General features: G+C 49.3%; 2 protein-coding genes across 6 annotated transcripts; one reads left to right on the top strand and one right to left on the bottom strand.

Annotated features, from left to right (window-relative positions):
- Window positions 1-119: 119 nt before the first annotated feature.
- Window positions 120-3,995, bottom strand: LOC309333395 (protein bunched, class 2/F/G isoform-like). Of its 2 annotated transcripts, none has more exons than XM_081846853.1 (3): window positions 3,332-3,995; window positions 719-764; window positions 120-598 (listed from the first exon to the last, which is right to left on the bottom strand). In XM_081846853.1, the coding sequence occupies exons 1-3, from the start codon at window positions 3,532-3,534 to the stop codon at window positions 269-271; spliced, it is 579 nt and encodes a 192-aa protein (XP_081702979.1). In that variant the 5' UTR covers window positions 3,535-3,995; the 3' UTR covers window positions 120-268. The 2 variants fall into 2 exon arrangements, with proteins under 2 accessions (XP_081702979.1, XP_081702978.1); XM_081846852.1 differs by lacking the exon at window positions 3,332-3,995 and adding an exon at window positions 2,399-2,809.
- A 652-nt stretch (window positions 3,996-4,647) lies between these two features.
- On the top strand, window positions 4,648-20,356 carry LOC309333388 (myelin proteolipid protein-like). Of its 4 annotated transcripts, XM_081846839.1 has the most exons (9): window positions 4,648-4,763; window positions 12,701-12,812; window positions 15,405-15,491; window positions 16,667-16,853; window positions 17,135-17,390; window positions 18,364-18,532; window positions 19,076-19,149; window positions 19,277-19,342; window positions 19,625-20,356. In XM_081846839.1, the coding sequence occupies exons 2-9, from the start codon at window positions 12,809-12,811 to the stop codon at window positions 19,694-19,696; spliced, it is 915 nt and encodes a 304-aa protein (XP_081702965.1). In that variant the 5' UTR covers window positions 4,648-4,763; window positions 12,701-12,808; the 3' UTR covers window positions 19,697-20,356. The 4 variants fall into 4 exon arrangements, with proteins under 4 accessions (XP_081702965.1, XP_081702967.1, XP_081702964.1 ...); XM_081846841.1 differs by lacking the exon at window positions 4,648-4,763 and having other exon boundaries at window positions 11,317-12,812; window positions 17,135-17,291; XM_081846838.1 differs by lacking the exon at window positions 4,648-4,763 and having other exon boundaries at window positions 11,333-12,812.
- The last annotated feature ends 813 nt before the right edge of the window (window positions 20,357-21,169 follow it).

The raw sequence follows: 21,169 nt of genomic DNA, 5'->3' as shown, positions 1-21,169 counted from the left end.
AGTCCAGTCCGATCTCTAACAGACTGAGAGATGTCTGTTAGGTGCTACTGGAAGGAATTTTTTTGTTTTGACTATGGCAGACCAACACGGCTACCTATCTGTAACTGAGACTGAGAGAGAGGGAAGGAGTCCCCAAGTTGGAGTTCATCGGTTGGGGGTGGGGATCTTAAGGTCATGATGGGCCACCAAGCTTGTTAGCAGGACCTGGGAGGAGGTTCTTGAGGTCTTCTTGGACCACCAACTTCACCTGAATCTCCCCAAGTTTATTTCAAGTGGGAGGAATGCCAGGTTCGGCATTGAGGGAGGAGGAACCAGATCTAAGATGGGAGTTTGGTTTTCTAGAAGGACCTGGGAGAAGGATCTCAAGGTCTTGGTGGACCTTCACCTTCCGGGCTCTTGGGTCCTCAGGACAGGGTGGCCGGACCTGCAGGGGCTGACGGGACTCGAGGTTCTGGAGTTGCTCTGGGCTGGCCAAGTTCTTGAGCAGGTGGTTCTCCCGCTGCAGACGCCCATTCTTCTCCAGAAGCTCCTGGATCTGGTCCTTCAGGAGGTCCACCTCCTCTCGCACGGCGTACACCAGATGGGTCTTCACCAGGTCCTGCCAGGGAGAGATTGGGGTTGAGTCGAGGACAGGAATCTCAACCGTAATGGGGGCGGGGCGGGCGGCAGGGATGGGGGCGGGGTGGGCAGGCGCTGGCCCCCTCAAGGCGACACTCACCAGGGCCTGCTCGATCTTGTCGCCGATGGCTCTCGAATCCGGATCACTGCAGCAAGAGTGGGGAAAGAAGAAGGGAAAGTGGAGTGAGACCCAGATCGGCTCCTTTTCCGAGGCGCACCTGTCTCCCACCTGGATCGAGGGGGAATTTTGAGAGCTGGAAAAAATGGCCACTAAGCATAGCTGTCAAGTGTCCCTTATTTGAAGGGATAGTCCCTTATTCCAGCGCCATGTCCCGCTTTTGTCCCTTATTGATGGATGTCCCTTAAATTATGTCCCTTAAATTTCAAAGGAAGCAGCTCCTCTTTCTCCCTCCCTGCCGGCCAGGGAGGAGGTAGGCTCCAAATATGTTGCTTGACTGTGTTGCTCACCCAATAAGAAGTCTAAGAACGACTGGGGGGTGGAGCTTGCATGCCTTGTGTGTGGCTAGTTAATGCAAGCTGAGGAGGTTTTTGAATGCTGGACGCCATTTTGTTGCACGTGCTGCTGCAAACTTTGCAGTGCAAAGCCAGGCCAGGGAGCCATCTTAAGTTGAGGCTGCATAGGGCTTGTGGTGCAAGTGATTCAGATTCTATTCAGTTGAACCTCTGGTTACAAAGTTGGTTCGACAGTGTTCTCGAAGCTACCAGCATGAATTTGACCAGACTGCAGGAGGACAGGAAGACTGGAGTGCCTGGAACAGGTGAGGCTGCAGGTCCCTTATTTTCAAGGCTGCTGGTCCCTTATTTTCAAATCTGTAAGTTGACAGCTATGCCACTAAGTGGGGCTCTAACCCGATGTTCTAACCTGGGGGAGGCCACGCCCACCCAAGCACAAGCTCCGCACGCTTGGCCCGAACTGTCAACATCGTATCTGCATTGCAGTGGATTGGGCTAGATGACCCAGGTATCTCTTCTCTTGGGGGATTCCTGCATTCCAGGGGGTCCCTTGTTGCATGGGGTTGGGCTAGATGACCCTGAGGGCCCCCTTCCCTTGTCCATCATTCTTGGATCGCTACATGCCTGTTTCTCACTCCCTGGCAAGAGATCAGGCTTGGTTGCCAGCAGACATAGGACTAGAAAAACAGGAAGAGGGTTCGAGAGATGCCAAAACCTCGTGGGCGTGTCAAGATTACATAAGGAGGGAGCAAAATATGTTGTGGCTCAGACCATGCCAAAAACCTCCCTTCTAGCATCCTCTCCCAGCCCAACCCCAAAAAAGCAGGAATCCCCCAAGAGAAGGCACACCCAGGGTCATCTAGCCCAACCCCCCGGCAATGCAATTGTACATTTTTATTTTTATGTATTTCATTTAAATATGTATTTCATTATTTTCTTATGATGTATTGCATTATGTATTTTTATTTTTTATGTATTTTTAATGCCTTTCTATTTTTATGTATATTGTCATGTGTTTTTATTTTTATGCATTTTTATTATATAATTTTTAAATGTATTTTTATCTTTACATATTTTTACGTATTTTTTTATTTTTAGATGTTTTATTTTACTATTATGTATTTTATTATATATATTTATTTTTATGTATTTTCTTATGCAATAGAAGGGACACCCAGTGGCATCTAGCCCAAACTCCTGCAATGCAGGAATCTCCATACAAAAGGGACACCCAGGGTTATCCCAACTAACCCCCCAAAAGCAGGCATCTCAGTATAGAAAAACCTAATCCACCTCACACACACACCCAATGCACCAGAACATCAGATAACGCTGGAGCACGGACCTCGAACCCGCCACCTCCTCCTTCTTTCCTGGGAAGAGGAACACGCCGTTCTCTTCCCAGCCTCTCCTGATCCAAATTTCTATTTCTATTTGTATTTCTCCCTGCTTGGCAGGCACCCAGTTCCAGCTGCTGGGCGGATACTGGTCCTGGCAGGACTCCCAGTTCCCTGCTGGCCGGCACGCCAGGACACGAACCCGGGGCGGGAATCTCAGGAATGTCAACATTGAAGCATGAAGCTGGAAGGGGCACCCAGAGTCATCTAGCCCAACCCCCTGCCATGCAATTGTGCATTTTTATTTTTATGTATTTAATTATGTATTTTTATTTTGATGTCTTTTCTAGGGGGGACACCCAGGGTCATCCAGTCTAATCTGCTTCCGACGCGGCAACCCTATGATTTCTTCCCCGGTTTTATGCAAAGACTCAGCCTTGCAGGCATCACCTGGCGAATTCATTTCTGGAATCATGACTGAATAACAACAACAACAACAACAATAACAACAACCCGCCTATCTGGCTGGGTTCCCCGCCTCCCTCGAACCCGACTGTTCTATGATTTCATGATGCTTTGTTTGGGGTTGGACTAGATGACCCCCGGAACCTCTGAATCTACATTCCCATTCCTCGGGGGATCTTCCAGCTGCTTCTGGGCCCCCGACGTGCGGAGACACGCCCAGACACGCTTACACGACACGTGTCGGCTCGCATGCTTCCTGTTGTTCTGGGGAAGCGCCCGCCCAGCTACAGCTGAGGACGCAGAACCGAGAAGATGGATCAGTGGTGGTCATCCAGCCCCAAGCCACGTCTCTCAGCTTCAGCACCCAGGAGGACAGGTGGCCCTGGTCTGGGGTGGCACCTAACGCCTCCCCCCCCCGCCTCCCTAACAGCACCCACCTGCGGAAGAACAGCAGGATGGAGAGGAGGGTCGTGTCGGCGGGCTGGTGGACGTTTTTCTGGCAGACCAGCTGCACCAAGGCTTGGTTGGTGGTGGTCATGGTGAGGTTGCCCCTGGGGCCGCGCTGGTAGCCCCGCCGCGGGCTGTCCTCGGGGCTGGCCAAGGGGTCCAGGCTCCACTCCTCCTCGGAGGAGGTCGACATGGCGCTGGGCAGGACTCAGGAGAGGTGGGGAACTGGTGAGGAACCACCAGTGGAGATAGCAGTGGTCCAGGAGAACTGGTCCCGCTGCTCCCAGCTAAGCGCGCCGGGCCGCAAGGAGCCAAACAGTATATCTCGGAGGGTTCCTGAAGACCTGGCCACCACCAACCCTGCCGAGATGTCCACCACCAAGCTCTTCCGCTTGTCCAAGCAGTCCAGCAGCTGCTCCTGAGCAGGAGAGGTCTCCTCTGAGGCAGAAGAACCCAATGATCTCCTGGGCGCGGCCAACTCTGCCGAGATCTCCGAGGTGTGCCCGCTTCCCACGCCCCTCCAACCAGCCAACCCGCTGTCTCCGTGATTCGGGAGCTACCTCCTCCTTGGCACACCCCCCAACCCGGCCGAAATGCCACCAGCAAGCCTTCGCCCGAGCTGCCCAACAGCTGTCCCTCCGTGGCATCCAGCCAGATCTCTAGACGGTGGCGCTGCCCCCTGCTCGCTGGGAGAGGCGGCCCAAGGGGCGGACCCGGGGGAGCCACCAGCGCCACCAGCGGGGGAGCCACCAGGACTTGGTCGTCGTGGTGGCCTCTCGGCAGGGTTGGGTGCGCCGGGGAGGTCGCCCTGAAGTCCCCGAAGTAGAGTTCGAGATACCCCAGATAGGCGGGGTATAAAGAAATAAAGAAATAAAGAAATAATGATGATGATGACGACGACGACGACCCTCGAAGCTCTCCTCGCAAATCTCCAAGGAAGGAGAGGTTAGAATGGGAGAGTTGGAAAGAACCCCGAGGGGCAGGCGAGACATTTATCCTAGAAGCCGAGAAAAATCAGTGGCAGACGGTCCGTGGATAGTGCGGTGCAGCGGGTTGAACTATTATTATTTGTGCTTTTTTTCTTTCTCTTAAAAAAAAAGAAAAACATTTAGGGCTACTCTCCTTTTCCTACTCCTATTGAAATACTGTACTGCCACTCCATGAGGCCAAACTGAGATTCGCAAAATGTTTGGGGGTATGCATCCCCCCAGAAAAAAAATCTTCCTCTTCTTCTTCTTCCATTGAAAACGGCACAATTGACAAGAGGATAAAATGCTATCCTAAGCATAACTGACCCATGGGAAGCCTCTGGCGCGTGCAGAGCGCCGGTCCCAAGGTCGACTGCGCTGGGCCATGGAGGCTCCTGCCCCCAAAAGGAGGACCTTTGGAGGGAAGAAGGGCGGGGTGCAGAAGGACTTTGGGGTAAGTGGCTGAAGGGGCTTCCCCTGGGCAGGGCCTTCTGCACATGCTCATGGTGGGCCTCACCTCCTATCATCTCTGGTAAAAAGACTCTGGCAGGCGAGGGAGGAAGTGAGGGCAAAAGGAGTCGTAGTAGCGGATGGGCGAAGCCGGCCCGGCCATCTTCGACGAGGGCAGGCGGAGGTCCATTAAAGCGCGGGGGCAACGAAAGGAAAAGAGGACAGAAGAGATTGCGAAAAGGGGGGAGTGAAGGCGGCGCCGCCATGTTTGACGAGGGCAAAAGCGCTCTTTTAAACAAAATAGTGTTTTTCCCCTAGGAGAAAAATTTAGGTCGTTTACATTTAAAATCTGTTGTCATTTTCTGCAACAAAATAGTGTCCCCCCCCCACTCCCAGTAAAGCATTAGGGTAGCAGACGCAAACCCCATTTTATTCCTGTATTCACAATGCACTATGTTTAAAGTAAGTTTTTTTAAAGATGCTAAACCTCATATGCTCATAATTTCTTAATTTATTTTTTAATATATATTTTAACATTTTTTAATTTTATTTTTTAAGGGTTGGCATGTAACAACCTATTTTTTTATTTTTAGTATTTCTACTTGAGAATCATAGAACTCCTGCTGAAAGATGGCCACACCCAATTCTATCTATAAAATATATATATTTTTTTAAAAAATGCCTTGCAGGGGGTCAGACTGGATGACCCTTGGGGGTCCCAACAGGTCCAGACTGCATACAATGCGGAGGCATTCTTGCTTTTGATTCCCCCCCCCCCAACAAAAATATGAAATTCATTTAAAATTCAGCTGATGAGAAGGTCACAAATGAAGCATTGATTTGTGAGCTGCCCTGAGACCTCCGGGTATATAAATTCTAATGATGATTATTATTGCAAGGCTGAATCCTTCTGCAAAAAAGAGGGGGATTTAAATCAATGGGGTTTAAATCAAACCTGTCTTGCTCACCCTCATTTCATCATTATCAGTTTATGTCTTCCAGGTTTGTCAAGATGAAGGGGATACCAGCAAGGCTGAACCTTTGTGTGTAAAAGGGGGAAGAAATCAGTGTCGGAAGGGGGGTTGGTCTGGATGACCCTGGGTGTAACTTCCAGCTCCATGCTTATGTGCTGAGATTCCTGCCCCGGGTTCATGTCCTGGTGTCAGTCAATAAAAGACATAAAAATGATAATACATTCTCAAACATGTAATCAAATAAATGCATGATAAAATACACAAAAAATAAAATGAAATATATAAAAAATAAAAAATACATAATGTTGTGTATTGAGTCAAAGGATTTTATATCTGTATTATTATTGTCTGTATTTGCATTAGGGTAAAGTAACTGCCTTTTGGTTCCAGAGGGTACAGCTACTATTGGTTCATTTAAGCTGCTGTATTTGGATCCTCTGTCTTATTGGTTGCCTCCAAAAGGCAGGACTGTGATTGCCTGATATTGTTCCCTCCAAAATGTATCCTTTCTAGCTAGTTCCCTGTCCCTATAAATGTAGCTCTCCCCTCCTCAAGTTTCAGTCTTGTTGCGTTAATAAAGAAGTGTTACTAGAGAAGTGTCTCCAGCATATTATGTCAAGAGAGCTGAAATCACAAACCCCACGTCACAACAACTGGCGACGAGGATGGGATCCGGAATGCTGAGGAGTGGTTAAACGCAGCCCTGCCTCAGAGTCCGGATTGTAGCTAAGAACAAGACTCACTGGCCAGCTGAGAAGACGACCCTGCCCACAGGACAATGGAGAGTCCAAGGGTATTGGAGCCCTTCCAGCCATCAGAGCCCCACACGTGGGAAGACTACGTCGAACGCTTCGAGTTCTTCGCAGTGGCTCAAGGGATCACCGATGCCAGCAAAAGAAGGGCCACATTCCTGAGCTACTGTGGGCCTGAGACCTTCAAGCTGGCCAAGGCATTGCTTGCCCCAGCGAAGCTAAGTGAGACATCTCTCAAAGATATTCTTGCCTGCCTAACAAGCCATTTAGCGCCTACTGAGACCAAGATGGCCCGGCGGATGGACTTTCATAAGAGGCAGCAGCGTGCTGGGGAGTCTGTATCTGCATTTCTAGCTGAACTGCGGAAGCTCGCTCAGCACTGCGACTTCCAAGATCTGGAAGAGACTCTCCTGGATCGGTTTGTCGGTGGTCTGAGCAGCAAGAAAGCCAGAGGACGCATCGTGGCTAAAGAAGAGGTTACCCTTGCTTCAGCCTTGAAGGAGGCCACCGCCACGGAGAATTATGAAAGAGAGGAGCTTGATGCCAGTCGCAGGGCCCCTAAGCCACAGATAGAAGTTGCGCATGCCGTGGACGAGCTAGAGGCTACTCCGAGCCACAGCCCAGTTCGTGGGGTCGAGTCAGTGCGTCAGGCCTGCACAGTGCACAAAGATCACCGAGGCAGGTGCCCTGGTTGTGGCGGAAACCATGAGCGGAAGAGTTGTCGTTTCCGGGATGCTATGTGCCGGACGTGCGGAAAGACAGGTCACATCGCCATCGTTGGGAGCGACAGGAGCACCTAGACTGGAGCATCGCAGATCAGCCACAGCAAACCATGTTCTAAAGGACTGCAACTACGTAACGGAGATCAACGGGAGGGTCGTGCAGTTTCCAGCGCAAGGCAAGGCACACGTCAAGGTGAAGATTGAGGGTCAGTTGTGCGACATGGAGGTGGACTCCGGATCAGGATTCACTGTCGTGTCGGACCAGACCGCGAGGACATTCTTCCCCAGGGGTAAGTTGCCCCCTCTGGAGCCCTTCCCTGCAACTTTGCAGTCATACTCAGCGGGCCGCATCCATGTCATGGGAATGTGTGCTGTGAGAGTACAGTTCCAGGACAAACAGGCGGTACTGAAACTGGTGATTGCGAAGGGCAGTCGCCCCAGTCTCCTGGGCACTGACTGGTTCCCCGCCCTGGGACTGAGTATATCAGGACTTAATTCAATCCAAACCAGCCCTGAGATGAGCAAGGCATTATGCAAAGAATTTGCTGGTCTCTTTAATGGAAAACTGGGTTGTTATAAAGGGCCCCCAGTTGACTTCGAATTGGACCCTGGGGTGGCCCCAATCCGATTCAAACCAAGGCGAGTGCCATTTGCACTGCAACCCAAGATTGAAGCAGAGCTGGAGAAATTGGTCAAGCAGGGAGTTCTCTCACCCGTGGACTCCGCTAAGTGGGAGACTCCAATCGTCACGCCCCTTCAAGCAAATGGGGAAGTCAGGATCTATGCTGATTACAAATGTACTATCAATAAGGCACTCAGGGGAAATTCATACCCCATTCCTGTCGTATCACATCTGTTGGCTAAACTGGCTGGGGGCAAGGTGTTTGCCAAACTTGACCTGGCACAAGCTTACCAACAGCTGCCAGTAACCCCACAATCAGCGGAAGCACAGACTATTGTCACACATAAAGGGGCATTCAGAGTTAACAGATTACAATTTGGAGTTTGTGTGGCCCCAGGGATTTTTCAAGGGCTCATGGAACGCCTGTTAAGAGGTCTGCCAGGGGTCTTGCCATTTTTTGATGACGTTTTGATTGCTGGAAAAGACCCACAGGAACTGGTTGCGCGTGTCCGTGCAGTGTTGCTCAAGTTCAAGGAGGTGGGGTTGCAACTAAAAAAGGAAAAATGCAGTTTTGGGGTGCCAACTGTGGAATTCTTGGGGTTTAAAATTGATGCATCAGGCATCCACCCCACAGATGCTAAGGTTAAGGCCATCATCGAGGCACCATGACCACAGAACAAGACGGAGTTGCAGTCATTCCTGGGACTTATTAACTTTTATCATTCGTTCTTACCCCAGAAAGCTTCGGTAGCTGAACCATTACATAGACTGTTGCAGAAAAAGAATGTGTGGCGATGGGGGCAGGAGCAGCAGAAGGCTTTTGACTCCTTGCGAGGAATGCTGAGTAGCAAGAGTGTCCTTGCTCATTATGATGAATCGAAGCTGCTGGTCCTGGCATGTGATGCCTCTCAATACGGCCTGGGGGCGGTGCTGAGTCATAGGGAACCGGATGGGTCGGAAAAGCCCATCTCTTTCTATTCCCGTACGTTGTCGCCCACGGAGCGCAACTATGCTCAAATTGACAAAGAGGCGCTTGCAATTGTGGCAGGAATAAAAAAGTTCCATGATTATGTGTACGGTCGTGATTTCTCCATTGAAACAGACCACAAACCACTGTTGGGGTTGTTCAACCCGAACAAACGCCACAAATTCTCTCCCCCAGAATGTTGCGTTGGTCTATATTCCTGAACGGGTTCCAATACACCTTGACCCATGTGCCGGGGAAGCGGCTGTGCCACGCTGATGCGCTGAGTCGATTGCCCCTTCCTGGCAGGAGCAATGAGGATCCTGCTCCAGCGGAGCACATAATGATGCTGGAAACACTTCCGGGGGCTCCTGTAACGGCTACTGATATTGCTGAGAAAACGAGGAAAGATGCTGTTCTCTCCCGTGTGCTCACTTGGGTGGGGAGGGGGTGGCCAGGTGGTCCGCATGAAGACAAATTCAGGCCTTATGCAACAAGGCAGCACGAGTTATCCATGCATAAGGGTTGTCTCCTGTGGGGAGATAGGGTGATCATCCCAGCACCACTGAGAAACAGGGTTCTTGAGACGCATCACATGGGACACCCGGGAATGGTCAGGATGAAGTCGCTAGCCCGATGTTATGTGTGGTGGCCTGGAATGGACCAGAACATAGAGCAATGGGTACGAACATGCAAGGCATGCCAAGAGGTGCGGCCAGAAGTGGCCAGAGCACCAGTTCACTGGTGGGAGCAGTCCAGATCTCCCTGGAGCCGGCTGCACTTAGATTTTGCTGGGCCATTCCAGGGGAAGGTCTTTTTGGTTATCGTTGATGCATATTCCAAATGGTTAGAAGTGGCGATGGTCCCTAGCATGGCATCAGCTGCCGTAATCAAGGTGTTGAGGCAGCTGTTTGCAACCCACGGGTTACCTGAGACCATTGTATCAGATAATGGGGCAGCTTTTGTATCCCAAGAATTCAGGGCATTGTTGGCTGATAACTTCATAAGAGGGGTCACATCCGCGCCCTTTCACCCATCCTCCAATGGGCAGGCGGAGCGCATGGTAAGAACAGCCAAAGAATCCATTGCGCGCTTAATGGAGGGTAACTGGTCAGCTCGCATCGCGCGAATGTTATTTTTGCAGCATGCGACGCCATGTACTGCGACGGGCAAGTCGCCAGCTGAGCTGCTCTTGGGTAGAAGATTGGTAACGGTGCTGGATTATGTCCACCCGGATAAAATGCCAAACCGTAATTCAAGAGCAAACCCCCAGGCTGAGACTGACACAACAAGGTATTTCGCCCCTGAAGATCTGGTCTGGGTGAGGAACTATTCATGAGGTTCGCGGTGGGTGGCTGGTGTGGTCACCCGGGCTAGTGGACCTGTGTCCTATTATGTGACCTTGGAAAATGGGCAAGTTTGGAAGAGACATATAGATCAGCTGAGGCGCCGGACGCTCAGCAGGGAGGAGTCTGATAATTCATCCCTGGCTAACGACGCAGAGCTGCAAGACCAGAGTGAAAATGGCCCAGAGGTGCAATCACCAGGGGCTTCAGCAAATGAACCAGGGTCTGCTAGTCCTCAGGATGACGAGGTACAGGTAGGGGACCCTGAGATGTCTGGGACTCCATCTGTTCCTGACGAAACCCCTATAGCAGCCCTCCTACCACAGGTGACACCCAATCCAGAACCGGCAACACCTGTCAGGAGATCAAGTAGAAGTTGTAGGACCCCACAGTACCTGAGAGATTACGTCTGCTGTGCTCACTAGGGGGGGAGGGGTATTGTGTATTGAGTCAAAGGATTTTATATCTGTATTATTATTGTCTGTATTTGCATTAGGGTAAAGTAACTGCCTTTTGGTTCCAGAGGGTTTTGGTTCCAGAGGGCTACTATTGGTTCATTTAAGCTGCTGTATTTGGATCCTCTGTCTTATTGGTTGCCTCCAAAAGGCAGGACTGTGATTGCCTGATATTGTTCCCTCCAAAATGTATCCTTTCTAGCTAGTTCCCTGTCCCTATAAATGTAGCTCTCCCCTCCTCAAGTTTCAGTCTTGTTGCGTTAATAAAGAAGTGTTACTAGAGAAGTGTCTCCAGCATATTATGTCAAGAGAGCTGAAATCACAAACCCCACGTCACAACACATAATAAAACACGTAAAAAGAAGAATACATTCTAAAATAAGGGATTCCAGTGAGGCTGAGGGGGAAGGAACCGTCGCCTTGCAACATTGGAAGTGGGGTTGGTCTGGATTACCCTCAGGCATCCCTTCCTTCTCCCCACAATGCCTCTCCTTCTTTGCCGAGGGACAAAGACCTCTCTGCCCTTCTGCTGGAGGATCTATGGTCCTCATTGTTCGGATGTTCTCCATTCTCCATTGTTGGGAATAGACAAAGAGGGTCTTGTTTTTCCCCCTGGGCAGCTCCGCCAGCCAGCTCCTCTCCGTGCTGGCCCTGCCAGGCGGCCCCCGAATCCTGAAGGAGGCCATAGAGGGCCAAAGGCATCCCTCGCGGCACCTGCTGGGGGAACTGGGCCAAACTGGGGAGGGTGGAAGGATAGGATATAGAAGAATAGAATCTCCTCCTCCTCCTCCTCCTCCTCCCTTTAATGGTGATTCCGTAAGGGACTGTGGAGGCCAATTCTGGATCCGCACCTCCTTCCACAATGGAGTTTCCCAGTGAAGGTTCCTTCCTCTTCGCCAGTTTCTCCCTCACGTCCTGAGTTCAAGTGTCTTCAAAGCCCATGACTCCTTTGGTCAAGGCGGTTCTCCAATAGAAGAATTGGCCCGGATAGAAGCCCTATTTTCTTCTGAGATAAGCGAGATCCCTTCAGGTATCCATATTTCCTGGAGAAGTCTCTGATTTAAAGAAGCCATCCCAGTTTCCAATCACCTTCCTATTGACAAATCCTTTTTTTCATTACGCAAAGACTCGGCCATGCTGGCATCACCTTCCTATTGACCAATCTGGGAAATTCATTTCTGGAATAGTAACTTATTTACTTCTGCTCTTAGGAAGACATCGACCGATCACAATGAAATTGTGGCGAGCAGGGCAGATTCTTCACTGTTTTTCTAGAAAACCAGGTGTCCCCTATCTTAGATCTGGTAACTCCTACCTCAGTGCAGACCCTCACCTTCCTCCTTCTTGAAATTCAATTGGTGAGACTGATGTGAGGCTGGCAGTCCACCAAGACCCAGGCCCAGATGTCAACCACCCTTCTGTTGCTCCACTTGATTCTCCATAAAGGCAGAACCTGACCTTAGTCCCTCTTGAAACCCATTGGGTTGGACTCAGGTGAAGATGGAGGACCACCAAGACCCTGAGAACCTTCCTCTTTGCCCTGCTAGCAAGTTGGTGGTCCACCGAGACCCTGAGTCCACCCTCAGAATCCATGTGATCCTCCCTAAATGCAGGACCTGGCCTTTGTCCCTCTTAAAATCCATTGAGTTGTACTCATGTGAAGACGGAGCTCCACCAAGCCCCTGAGAACCTTCTCCCATATCCTGGTGGCCACCTGGTGGTCCACCAAGACCCCGAGGTCCACCATTCTTCTATTGGTCCACCTAATTCTCCATAAAGGCAGAACCTGACCTTTGTTCCTTTTGAAATCCTTTGGGTTGGACTCAGGTGAAGATGGGGGGAGGGGTCTACCAAGACCCTGAGATCCTTCTCCTTTGCCCTGCTAGCAAAAGTTGGTGGTCCACAGAGAATGTGAGCCACGGGTCCTCTAGCCTGAGCTCAGAACTTTCCACCAAAGCTGGAAGCTCCCACAGATCTTAGGACTTTCCATCAAGCAGATCTTGTCCATCTCAGAGTTAACAGGGAGGAGAAGGAGCAGGAGGAGACAGGGCCGGCTTCTCCTTTAAGGGGCATGGCTCTACACAACAGATCCCTTTTTCTTTGGAGGATCTGAGGGGGCAGAGAGAAATCCAGCGAAGTGAGGAGGAGGAGAAGACGACCGGGTTGTCCTAGCTGAAGAAGAGACCAGTTGCACTCCACCTGAACCCCAAGGCGATGGGTGAGTTGACCAGGGGGAAATTTATCAGTATCTCCATCACCCATTAATTTGGCCATGGCGGATCTCAGGGATTTGGGAAGCCGTCCCGGGTTCTGATCTCACCCCGGACTGTCCCACTTGTCCTGAGACCTCTGAAAAGTGATGTGTTTCTGGGGTGGGAAAGAGGACCTCCCTATTTTCACCAGAGACATATTGGGGAGCTGGAAGAAGGGGGTCTGTATCTTCATTTTAGGGGATAGAAGAGGAGATCTGTATTTTCATTTTAGGAGATGGAATAGGAGATCTGTATTTTCACTGGAGAAATATTTGGGGGACAGAATTGGGGGTCTCTATTTTCATTTTAGGGGATAGAATAGCAGGTCCGCATTTTCACAAGAGAAATGCTGGAGGGATGGAAGAAAAGGACCCCCCCCCCCCCCGTTTTCACCAGAGAAATATTTGGGGGATAGAATAAGGGGAATATTTGGGGTATAGAAAATAAAATTTCATTTTAGGGGGTAGAATTGGAGGTCTGTATTCTCACAAGAGAAATATTGGGTAGGTGGGCTAGATCCCTCCAGCTCCTCACCTCCCTTTCACAGCGACCTGGCCAGGTAGGTCTCTCAGCTGAGAAGCGAGGGGTTCGAACCCAGGACACCAACTGCTACACAGCCAGAGAGTTGGAGCTGTAGCCAGCCAGAGGGAATAGGACCCAGGAGACTCTAAGATTCACCCAGGCCTAGGGAAAAACCGGAAAATTGGGGGGAACCTGTTTTTCCCCCTTTTCTCCCCAAAGCCACTTCCCCCCTGAAAAACTGAAGGGAAAAAAGAGGGTGGAATATTAAAACTATCAAACTGGTTTTTATTTCCAATTTTCCTGGTTTTATCCCAGGCATCTGTGCCATATATGACTAATCTGTGCCATATATACAGAGTAAAAAACAATGCTCCTGTGAAATAAAGCTGTCCATTAATGGGCCCCTGAAAATCCCAACAACCCATGTTTCTTTTCACAAAACTGCCCTGAGATTCCCAGGTCAGACTGGATGACCACTAGGATCCCTTTCAGTTCTGGTGTTTTCTGTACCAGCCGGGACCACTCTCTGGGAGGCAGCATGAAGGAGAGCATTGTTTCAAACTCACAGCCCATCCCTCATTGTCCATTGTCTTCGGGACAATAGGAGCCTTTTTATCTCTGTGCTCTGCTTCCTCCCACATCCCCTCCATCCATCCCACCCCCCACCCCCCAGATGAAGAGGCGAGGAATGGTCCAGTTAGAGTCCCGGGAAGAGGGCTCTGGTTTGAATCCTCAAAACCTTCCTGGCAGGATGAAAATAAAGACCCCCAATTCTATCCCCCGAATATTTCTCTGGTGAGAATCCCCTAAAATGAAAATAGAGACCTCTTGTTCCATATTTTCATTTTAGGGAATTTTGTTTCCCATAATTCCTGGCAGAAATTTAAAAAAGTTTAAGAGAGTTTTTATGGAGAGTTACTGCCAAGAGTTTAATCGCAAAAGGTGGGAAGGGAGAGGATATCACAATCAAATCAGGCTAGCAAAATCAATTAAACTAACTAACTAACTAACTAACTAACTAAATAAATAAATATAAATAAATTAAGAGAGGATGTTGAACTAGCGAGACTATCAGCAAGGTGACAGACAAAAAATTTACCAGAGAATGGGAATGCGTAAAAGAACATGTTCAAAATATCAGGTTTCGACTGAGCTGTTTGTAAAAAGGAGAACCTTATCAAATAAGGTTTGATATAAGGTGAAATAAAAGGAGAGGAAATAAAGTTGTGCATTTTTAAAGAACCTAATTCGGAAACATAATGGGAAGATCGAAGGTCACGTTAATTAATGTACAAAACAAGTATCCATTCAGAAATGTAGGATTTTTTTAAAAATCGTATCTTGTCTTTTACATTTCTTGATTATTTCTCTTATACAGTTTTAAAACCAATAAATCATTTAAAAAAATATTGATTTTAGGGGATGGAATAGGATGTCTCTATTTCCATTTTAGGGGATGGAATAGTTCTCTATTTTCATTTTAGAGGATAGAACGGGAGGTCTGTCTTTTCACCAGCGAAAGATTGGGGGGATAGAATTGGGGAGGTCCCTATTTTCACCCGGCCAGGTAGGTCTCGGGGATTTGAACCCGGGACCCTCTTCCCAGGACTCTAACTGAACCATTCCTCACCATCCCTGGGGTGGGATGGGGGGCAATGTGGGACGGAGAGATCAAGGCTCCATTGTCCCAAGGACAATGGACAATTGAGGATGAGCTGAGAGTTCGAATCCCAACCTGACACTGTTTCTGGCATCTCAGAGCTGCTTGTTCCCAGCAGAGATAAAGCAGAACATTGGACCAATTGACCCTCGGGGTCAAATCCAGATTTCTGCTCCTATTTTGAAATTCCTGGCAATTCAACGACCCTCGGGGCGGCGGGGTCTCAGCATTCCAGGAAACCCAGCCAGATGGGTGGGGTATAAATAACAAATTATTATTATTATTATTATTATTATTATTATTATTATTATGGGAGAGGAAGGAGCCGCAGGGAGGCCTGCCCGTCCTGCTGACCCTTGTATTTTTCGCAATGTAGATAATGTTAGCGGCGGGCCTGAACCCCAACCAACCACGGCTCCGCAGAACTCGAACCCGGATCCAGTTCCCCGAGCCGGTTCTCCAGGTAGCCATCTGAAGCCTGAGAAACCCAGAGCCTGCCTAGCAGGGCTGGGTTGCCCTCCGATGCGAGGCCACGTTGAGATTCCCGCCCTTCAGGGGTGGGACTGAATAATAATAATAATAATAATATCGTTTAACCACATCAGTTAATGTGGATACATATGCTATCATGTTATTGTTTTAGTGAAATAAATGGTTTAAATTGTTATGATGGTTTTTCTCCTTCCAATCAAATGCAGCAGAAAAGTGGTCCCAATAGAATTTCTTAAACCTCACCAGAATTTCATCATTATTGGTCTATGTATTTCTAATAATAGAACCAAATCAGTCATTTTTGACGGACGTGTAAAAACGAATCTATGATTCCCAAAAGGAAACCTTCCTCTGGTGGTCAATATTCAGAGGATGCCAGAAAGGCTGAACCCTTCCTGTAAAAAATGGATTTCAATCAAGTCTTACTGACTAGAGATTTAAATTGTGATTTAAATCGTGACTGAAATTGATTTGATTTCAAAACAAATCCACCCTGCTGCGAAGCAAGTCGAAAAGACTTTCCTTACCGATTCCAAGGTCCGGCGAATGCGTTTCAGGGGATTGAGGTTTGATGCGGCCCTCAGCTCCTGAAGGTAACAGGGCCCTTTATATGTCCAGCTGTCCTTTGTCCACAACAAATTGCTACTGTTTTTTTGTGTTGAATAAATGCTATATGGTAATTGATGGAATTCATAGGTATCTCAAGCCATTTGCACATGTTGCCAGACAACCAGTCCATGCAGAATGTCGGCACCCTATATATAGAAATGAGCAAAGCAGTGATAGTTTGAGGAGCAGGGGAGCAGGGGAGCAGGCGGGGCCTATGACTTACATCATAGGAGCCTACACAACACAAAACACGGTTGCTGTATGTCGGTTTTATTTGTTTTTTATCTTCTCTTTTGGAAATGTATATCCAGGTTTCCCCCCCCCTTTGATTTTTTTGGAGGACCTGCAAGAGAGGGGGGGGCGCCAAGCTACGGCTTGTTGAGCTTAGACATAAATCTGGCACTGGCGCCACCGGTAATTCGACGCTGAGATTCCTGCCAAGCTGGACTGGATGATAGCGATAGGGATAGGGGTTAGGCAACTCTTCCTCAATAGGTTTCTATCCTTCTCTCCTTCCTTCTTCCTGCCCCCTTACAGGTCTGTTAGAGTGCTGTGCCCGCTGCCTGGTGGGGGCGCCCTTCGCCTCGCTGGTGGCCACGGCCCTGTGCTTCCTGGGGGTGGCGCTCTTCTGCGGCTGTGGCCACGAAGCCCTGACCGGCACCGAGCACCTGATCGAGACCTACTTCTCCAAAAACTACCAGGATTACGAGTACCTAGTCGATGTGTAAGCACCTCCCGACGTTCCTTTTCTTCGCCTTCGTTCCCTCGTCCGTTCCCCTGTTCGTTTACCGATACATTCTCCCATTCATATTCTGCAATCCGTTTTTTCACTGCATATCCACATCAAGTTAAACCGCGACCACACAATCCATCTTCTATCAGAATAATATTCTGCAGTCCTTTTTCAACCGTATATCCCTCCTAGCTCTGGTGGGGGGTCAGACTGGATGACCCTCGGTGTGCCCCCACTGTACCGACGGCCCCCCTCTCTTTTCTCCCCCACAGGATCCATGATTTCCAGTACGCCATCTATGGGGTGGCCGGCTTCTTCTTCCTCTTTGGTGCCCTCCTGCTGGCTGAAGGCTTCTACACCACTGGCGCTGTCCGGCAGGTCTTCGGCGACTACCGGGCCACCGTCTGCGGCAAGGGCCTGGGCGCCACGGTAGGCCACAAGGGGAGGGGGCCCCGAGGACACCGGCCCGGCCGCTCCTGGGAGCTGGTGTGTCACTGTGTGGGAAAATGGCTGGGCCATCCTGATAAGGTGATCTTCTCCTCTTTCGCACCCAGCGCTGCTGCCATTCGAACCCGGGGCATGAGACTGCTGACGGTGGGGGGCGTTAAGGAGAGTATGACCAGGATATATTGCATAAGTCTTGTCCTTCCTTCCTCTGGTTGTCCATATTAAGAGGAGGCAGCAAGGCTGATCCTTTCTGTAAAGAAAGGATTTTATCCTTCCAAAATGGAAACCTTCCTCCGCTTGATTCTAGGTGCAGTAATTGGGAATGGCTTTACTTACTAGTTCCATGGTCCTTGGCCAAAAAAGAGGAATCCAGCAGGGCACTTTTAACTCTTTCCTGCCTTTGGGCCTCCATCCCGGAAGGACGCTCCTGGCACCAAGGGACTCGCACTTGTGACACATGGTGCCATCAGAAAACCACCTGCTGTGCCTATGGAGGGCCCCCCCCCCAATCCCGGGCCGTCCGAGTATTCCTGCTTTCCCAGTCCCAGATTTGACTTAAGAGGGGTGGAAGAAGAGGTCGCTATTTTCATTTTATGGGACAGAATAGGCGGTCTGTATTTTAATCAGATTAATACTTGTGGGATGGAATAGATGGATGGATTTGTGGGAATTTGTAGGATGGAATAGAAGATCCCTATTTCATTAGATAAAATATTTGGGTGATGGAATAGGAGATCCCTGTTTTAATCAGATAAATATTTGTGGGATGGAAGAGGTTTCTGTTTTCATTTTAGGGGATAGAATAGGAGGTCTCTATTTCCATTTTAGGAGATGGAATAGGAGGTCTCCATCTTCACCTGAGAATTACCCAAATATAAGCCACCCCTGAAAATAGGATTTTAATGGATCATCTGCCCACCCCTTGTGGGAATATCTGGAGGAAAGGTCCAAGTGGCTGGGAGTTCCTCAGGTCCCAAAGGTCTCCAGTCTCATGCCCCGTCCTCCGGAAGCTCCTGGCGAATCACTGACTCTCGTTCCTTCTCCCTCCTTTCAGTTCGTGGGCATCACCTATGTCCTGACCGTCCTCTGGCTCCTGGTCCTGGCCTGCTCGGCCGTCCCCGTCTATGTCTACTTCACAGCCTGGACCACCTGTAATTCCATCGCCAACCCCACCAAGACGGCCGCCGGCATCGGGAACCTCTGCACAGACGCCCGGATGTATGGTGAGGAAGAACCTAGTTTCTTGGGCTACCTTGGGGAGGAAGAATTTCATGAGGGGTCTCCCAGGAAGGTTCTCAAGGTCCTGGTGGAATAGGACATGGAGGTGGTTCTTGAGGTTCTTGGTAGCAGGACCTGAGAGAATCTCAAGGTCCTGGGGGAGCCCCATCTTCCCACAAGTCTCACCCAATGAATTTCCAGAGGGATGAAGGTCAGGAAGGATCTTGGAGTCTTGGAAGACCAGCAGCTTGCCATCAGGACCTTGGAGAAGGAACTCAGGAGGCTTGGTGGTCCTCCAACGTCACATGAGTCAACCCAAGGGATTTTCAAGGGGGGGAAAAGGTCAGGTCCTGCCTTTAGGGAGAATCCTATGGACCCTGATGGTGGGCTCAGGGTCTTTGTAGAACTCCAACTTGTTATCAGGATCTGGGAGGATGTTCTCAGGGTCTTGGTGGGCCTCCATCTTCACATTTCAAGAGGGGCCAAGGAGGTGGGGTGAGGTGGCCCTTCAGCTCTGAACTGTTCTTTGTTTTGGTGCCCCACCATAGGTGTCCTGCCATGGAATGCCTCCCCGGGAAGAGTGTGTGGCCAGAGCCTTCTCTCCATCTGCAAGACATCCGAGGTGAGTTCTCAGTGGTCAAGACTAGAGATCTTTCATGTTCCTTTCTACCATTGTTTCTACGTTGAGTTCCTTCAATGGGTGACCCATTCTCCTCCTCCTCGTCCTCCCTCTTCTCCTCATCCTACAGTTCCAGATGACGTTCCACCTGTTCATCGCGGCCTTCGTGGGAGCGGCAATCACCTTGGTGGCTCTGGTAAGGACAGCTTCCCACAACTCTTCATCTCTGGGTGGAGGGTTTGAACCACACGTGGGGCAAAGGATGGGATGGAGGTCTCCAGCAGAACCCTGGAAAATCAGCAGGACTCAGCTGTTGACTCCTTCCGATGGTCCTGGGAGGAGACCTGCCGAGCTGTCAGGGAAACCAGGAGGAATGGGCAGCAGACCATGGTTGATGGTCTTCAAAACTGCTGAGATATCAGGGGAACCAGGAGGAATGGGTTTTAGCAATTCTGCTTCTGTTCCCCTTCCTTCGTAGGTCACGTTCATCATTGCGGCCACCTACAACTTCGCCGTCCTGAGGCTGATGGGCCGGGGAACAAAATTCTAACCTGGCACCCGCCCGGGCCGAGAGACTCCCTCTCTTCCTCTTCATAATAATAATAACAATCGGTATTATTTGCACCCTGGACTGGTCTTCTAACCGCGAGGCTCTAACCAGGCGGCTGCCGACCTCCTGCTCTAACTACCCGCCAGCCAATCAGCTCATCCCCATTTGCCGGGGTTGGACTAGATGACCCCGGGGTCCCTTTTCAAAAGCAACCATGATTCTATGATCTCACTCGACCCAGCCGGACCCAAAAATGGGATTATTCCCAGTCCGGGGATTTCGTCGGCGCAGGAAACCGATGTCGGAGCGAGAGAGAGGAGGTCCTCCAACCTGTTAGTCCTGCTTTTCGGAGGAAAAATCACTCCAGCCCCTTGAAGATCCCCAAAAGAAAGTCCTTTTTTTGGAAAAAAATAATTGCAGTTTTATGCTCCAAACAGCGGGAAATCATTCAATGGGATGACACCATTTTTTTGTAAGAGGCTAATAAAAACATACACGTATATATATATATATATATATATATATAATGTGAAAACTGACTGTTCTTAACACGGCGTGCGGAAAGCTGAGATAACAAAGGATAATGTCGAAAATAAATAACGAAGGGCAAATAACGAAGGATAATATTGAAATAAAAACGAAGGGTGAATTTCACGAGAAGAGCTTGTCGGTTTTTTAATACTTCACTTTGTTTCAGTGGGGAAATGGGACGAAACTATCATATTGCCTTAAATAAAAGCCTCCCTTTTCCCCCAAAAGTTAAAAGCGTGGCTTATATTGAGGCCAATACGGTACCGATCCAACAATCTGTCAAACGCAACAAAGAAAATGCAATGATTACATTTCCGGCAACAAGGATATTACAATTCTGCTTTCCTTGGTTCGAAATAAAGGGAGGAAAATCATACTGATATACCATATTTTTTGCTCTATAAGACACACTTTTTCCCTCCTAAAAAGTAAGGGGAAATGTGTGTGTGTCTTATGGAGCGAATGCAGGCTGCGCGGCTACCCCAGAAGCCAGAACAGCGAAAGGGAGCGCTGCGCAGCGCTCCCTCTTGCTGTTGTAGCTTCTGGCTTAGCCCCTCAGTCCCTTCCCCCACCTCCCGGAAAAACCCACAAGAGCCGTGCTCCCTTTAAAGAGCCACGTGGAGCTTTTTAAAGGGAGCGAAAAATACGGTGTATATCCATATTTATATTTTTATATATGTATTATGATCCATCTGTGTCTGTCTCTGTTTCTCTCTGTGTGTTTTAAAATATTCCTCATGAAATCAACCTTCATTCCAATTACCGGTACATTTCCAACAACAGGGATGATGATGATGATGATGATAATGATAACAACTTTTATTCTTTATACACCACCCATCTGGCTGGGTTTCCCCAGCCACTCTGGGCGGCTTTCAACAGAACAGAAATAAAATTATTATTAATAATTTTTAGAGAATTGGCCCCCACCCTTCTTTTCTA

This window comes from Podarcis erhardii (genome assembly GCF_964252035.2).
Source record: "Podarcis erhardii genome assembly, chromosome: Z".
NCBI classification, from domain to species: domain Eukaryota; kingdom Metazoa; phylum Chordata; class Lepidosauria; order Squamata; family Lacertidae; genus Podarcis; species Podarcis erhardii.
Note: the sequence above shows the minus strand (reverse complement) of the source record. Positions and strands in the feature narration are given on the sequence as shown.

What these genes read in the sequence shown, in the direction of transcription:
- LOC309333395 (XM_081846852.1), bottom strand. Translation starts at nt 2,661, where the DNA reads ATGTTGACATTCCTGAGATTCCCGCCCCGGGTTCGTGTCCTGGCGTGC. An exon ending in CTGATGTTCTGGTGCATTGG is followed by an intron (nt 765 to 2,398) that starts GTGTGTGTGTGA and finishes CTCTTGCTGCAG; the next exon opens with TGATCCGGATTCGAGAGCCA. An exon ending in ACAAGATCGAGCAGGCCCTG is followed by an intron (nt 599 to 718) that starts GTGAGTGTCGCC and finishes TCTCCCTGGCAG; the next exon opens with GACCTGGTGAAGACCCATCT.
- LOC309333388 (XM_081846839.1), top strand. An exon ending in TACGAGTACCTAGTCGATGT is followed by an intron (nt 16,854 to 17,134) that starts GTAAGCACCTCC and finishes TCTCCCCCACAG; the next exon opens with GATCCATGATTTCCAGTACG. An exon ending in GGCTGGGCCATCCTGATAAG is followed by an intron (nt 17,391 to 18,363) that starts GTGATCTTCTCC and finishes CCCTCCTTTCAG; the next exon opens with TTCGTGGGCATCACCTATGT.